At 36.5% G+C, this 3,607-nt stretch overlaps 1 protein-coding gene across 1 annotated transcript; it reads right to left on the reverse strand.

Annotated features, from left to right (window-relative positions):
- On the reverse strand, positions 1-3,607 carry LOC114400478. The gene is made up of 2 exons (XM_028362947.1): positions 3,220-3,607; positions 1-1,005 (listed from the first exon to the last, which is right to left on the reverse strand). Exons 1-2 carry the CDS (start codon positions 3,311-3,313, stop codon positions 320-322), a joined length of 780 nt encoding a protein of 259 aa, XP_028218748.1. The 5' UTR covers positions 3,314-3,607; the 3' UTR covers positions 1-319.

The following is a 3,607-nucleotide window of genomic DNA, read 5'->3' on the forward strand; positions in this document are numbered from 1 at the left end:
TTGTCAAAAGCATAAATGTAATTCAATGTGATTTTCTATGATGCACAACAAGATGGTTCAATCACTATTGTGGGTAGAATGTTGCATTATTATAGGCAACTAGAAGAAAATTTGTCTCAAAGGAATACATCACATTATAGTTACTACTATAAGTAATAATATTGTTCCATTTTCATCCCAGACACAACTTGAATAACTAGACACCAATCACAGAAGATATAACATGAATGAAGACATATCTGCTATGAACTAGTGTATAACTAACAGTGACACATGCAACAGTTTCATGTGCATAGTAAGGATGAAGAGCAATGCTAGATCATCTGGTGGTAATCTGTCTGTCTGGATTTTCATGTTCAGCTACCTCCTCCTCCTCTTGACAAATCCATCCAAGGTTCACAGCCAAGTCTTCCACTGGCACCTTGATCACATCACTTCTGACACCAATATCAGTTGCATATCTGCTCATGCAGTACATTCCTGCAGTTACAGTAGCAACACCAACAGGACTTGGCATTAACAACTTGAGAGGAGAAGAGATCATTGCAGCCAATGGAGCACCAATAACAGAAGAAGCTTGGCCACTTCTTCCAACCCCTTGCTTGTCTTGTATCAAAAGACCAGTTTTGCAGTACAAGGCAAAATCCTCACAATTGTTCTGAAAAACATTATAATTTCCAAAGCCGTTTTGAAGAAGATACATAGCTCGATGAATAACAGTCTCTGGTGGGTCAGCTGATGCAGTAGTGCATGTGCCACCCCTTATTCTGCTGAGGAAAACAGATGGTGAAACCTCATACTCAAAACAGTAAAGAGACCCATTTCGAAGGAAGCAGTCTAAGCAAGAAAGGACTACTCCACTGTTTGGTTGTCTGAATCCACAATCAGGAAAGGTTGGACATGGGTTTGATGTTGGATCATCCCAGTTTGATGATGTCTCAGTCATTGACTTTAAGTTTCTTTCAGGTCTGAAATGTACAACCTTGCTTCCCCCAACAAAAATGCCTGCAAGGTATTTAGATTCAATCTAACTTAAATTTAAGCTTGATTCAATACACAAGATTTTCTAAAGCCATTCTGAATTTAGTTAGATGTCATAGATCTTTCCCATATCAACTTGAATAAGTGGCAAACTGCAGAAAAGGTTGATTTGATACTATAAAGCAATGGCATCTTACATCAGGTTCTGACAAAACTGGAGAGCCAACAGAAGGAATTTGTCTTTAAACTAACAAAATCAAACAATGACAGTGATATTCTTCATCATGGATGTTGTAAGGACTAGCAAGCAGCAGGGAGGTCTTAGGAATTAATGCTAAGAAAAAGCTACAGTATAATTGACACGCAGTATAAACTGAAACAGTGTAATAGAAATGTTATAAATGATGCAATGCAAAAACAGAATGATGAATTACCTATAAAGAGACTAGTTGTTTTCAGTAAGAAAGCACAGAACAGCTCCCTTTCCAGTGAGTCATTCTTTCATTGTGTAGTAACAATATTAAGTAGTAAAAAATAATGATTGTGTTCATTTTCATGGAAAAAAATTCACTAGTTATTTGGCTGCATCATCTAGCTTGAAAACTTAAAATGGGCGGAATAACTCTAAAAAGAGTAACTAACGAAGTCAGAGGTAGAAGCATTTAAACAGACAAATACTTAGAATTTCACAAAATAATAGAAGCATCCGCCAGAGAAAGAAGATTTTCCTTTTTACCCCTGCTAACACAATGATACTGCAACTGCTACATAACAAAAACAGCTACAGGCATTAAAAGGAAAAGAAAAGAAAAAGACCATAATGATGGGCAAGGCTAACCCACAGACAACATTAAGAAACTGAGGATTTCTTTTTTTGTCTTAACCCTCCAATTCATCAGGGAAGGAGACTTTGACTAATCCGGAGTTTGACTGGAAAATAAGTAAAGTCAGACCAAGAAACTGAGGATAAAAAGACAACTAATGGCATGTACTTCTAACGCTGTCAGGCCACAATCAACATACCTCCAGGTGCTGAGTTACGACCCATGAAACAGAACATTCATTGTCCAAGGAAAAACCACTATATGGTTTCAATGAACTATACCTATTTATATTTTATAGAAATTGTAAGGATGATTTGTATATTAGCATCGTTACTTTCATGACAGGCACAGCATTTGTCCCATGACAGAAGTTCTCTCCCAGAGGAACTAAATTAGAATAATTAAACTGAAATCTGAATGATACTTGCTTCAGACTCATCAATCAGTCCATATGAACCTTCTGCAAATGATCATTTTATCATTTCATGCATAATCACAGGTCATTTATGTTGACTTTCAAACAATCAATCCTTATTCAAATCGAGTGGCATGAAAGCTTAGTTTACTGGTGAGCTTTGCTTCCTCACTTTAACAAAGAAAATGAGAACAAAATTCTTCTATTACCCTACATTCTACCTCTGCATACAATGTACAGATAAAAACACATAATCAGATGAATTATTCTGTCGAAAATTACCACTATATATGTACAGAGAATAGGTTTTATCAATTGAATCGTAGATAACTCCTAGTCTAGTCCAACAAAGATAAATTCATAATAAAATTGCAAACATTATATATGCCCAATCCGATACATATTCTGCTCTAAAATCCCAAATTGACACCATGTTGAAAATTACATAATTACTGCAATGCCTACTAAACATGATGCGTAGCTGATTTCTTCATAGTGCCAAAGAAAACACAAGTACAAATAAATAGAGTCCGAATCCACACACTGAAACACCAAAATCAAACGACAGGGACAAACAAGAAGAGTAGGAGAAACAAAAGCTTCACGTGACCCAGCAAACACATACGCTGAAAGAAGAGAAAAAAAAAATTCTCTCCAACACCCATCAATCGAAAGTCAAAAAAAGCATTTTTTTTTTCCTTAAAAACCACGAAAACCCAAGTTGAATTGACAAAGCAAACAAATGCATTCCCCGTGGCAGGGGACGGGGGTCCTTCAACAAGAACATCACTATCGACCCACTTCGTAATAATTCTGCAAACACGTCGCATAATTATTTTTTTTCAAAAAAAAAGGAAAAAAAAAAATGCAGGAGGCGATGCAGAAAACCCAATTGCTGAATGCTAGATCAGAGAAGCCAAATTGCAAATAAGCAAATTAAATCCACAATTAAAAAGAAAAAAGAATGAAATATAATTTTGTTTAGAGAGAGAGAGAGACCATGATGAGAATAGGTGAAAACAGCTCTGTATGTGTAGATGTGATCGCCAGGCTTGATCTCATGTCTCTCCACTCTGTTAGAAAGCAGACCCATTTCTCACTCTGTCACCGTAACACCGCTCCAAGCTACATAGCATAGTAAACCAGAAACCGAAAAAAAAAATGAAAGAAAGAAGAAAGAGTGCCACTTTTCTTATTGCATTGGGCTTGGCCCCACACTCATTGTAATTATTCAACAGCAGCAAGAATGTTATTTTATTATTGTCCCGAAAATTAACTGAAAACCAAACGTAATAGCGTGTGGAATTGGAATGTGTGTGGCAATCGATGGTAACCTTCTCAGTCGTCAACAACTTTCACCCAATCCACATCCTAACCTTTATTTATG

Source organism: Glycine soja, chromosome 19, assembly GCF_004193775.1.
Source record: "Glycine soja cultivar W05 chromosome 19, ASM419377v2, whole genome shotgun sequence".
Taxonomy (NCBI): Eukaryota; Viridiplantae; Streptophyta; class Magnoliopsida; order Fabales; family Fabaceae; genus Glycine; species Glycine soja.

Excerpts from the sequence above, each read along its gene's own strand:
- LOC114400478 (XM_028362947.1), bottom strand. The coding sequence starts at position 3,313 with ATGGGTCTGCTTTCTAACAGAGTGGAGAGACATGAGATCAAGCCTGGC. Across the intron at positions 1,006-3,219 it reads TTTCACCTATTCTCATCATG|GCATTTTTGTTGGGGGAAGC; the intron begins GTCTCTCTCTCT and ends AATACCTTGCAG.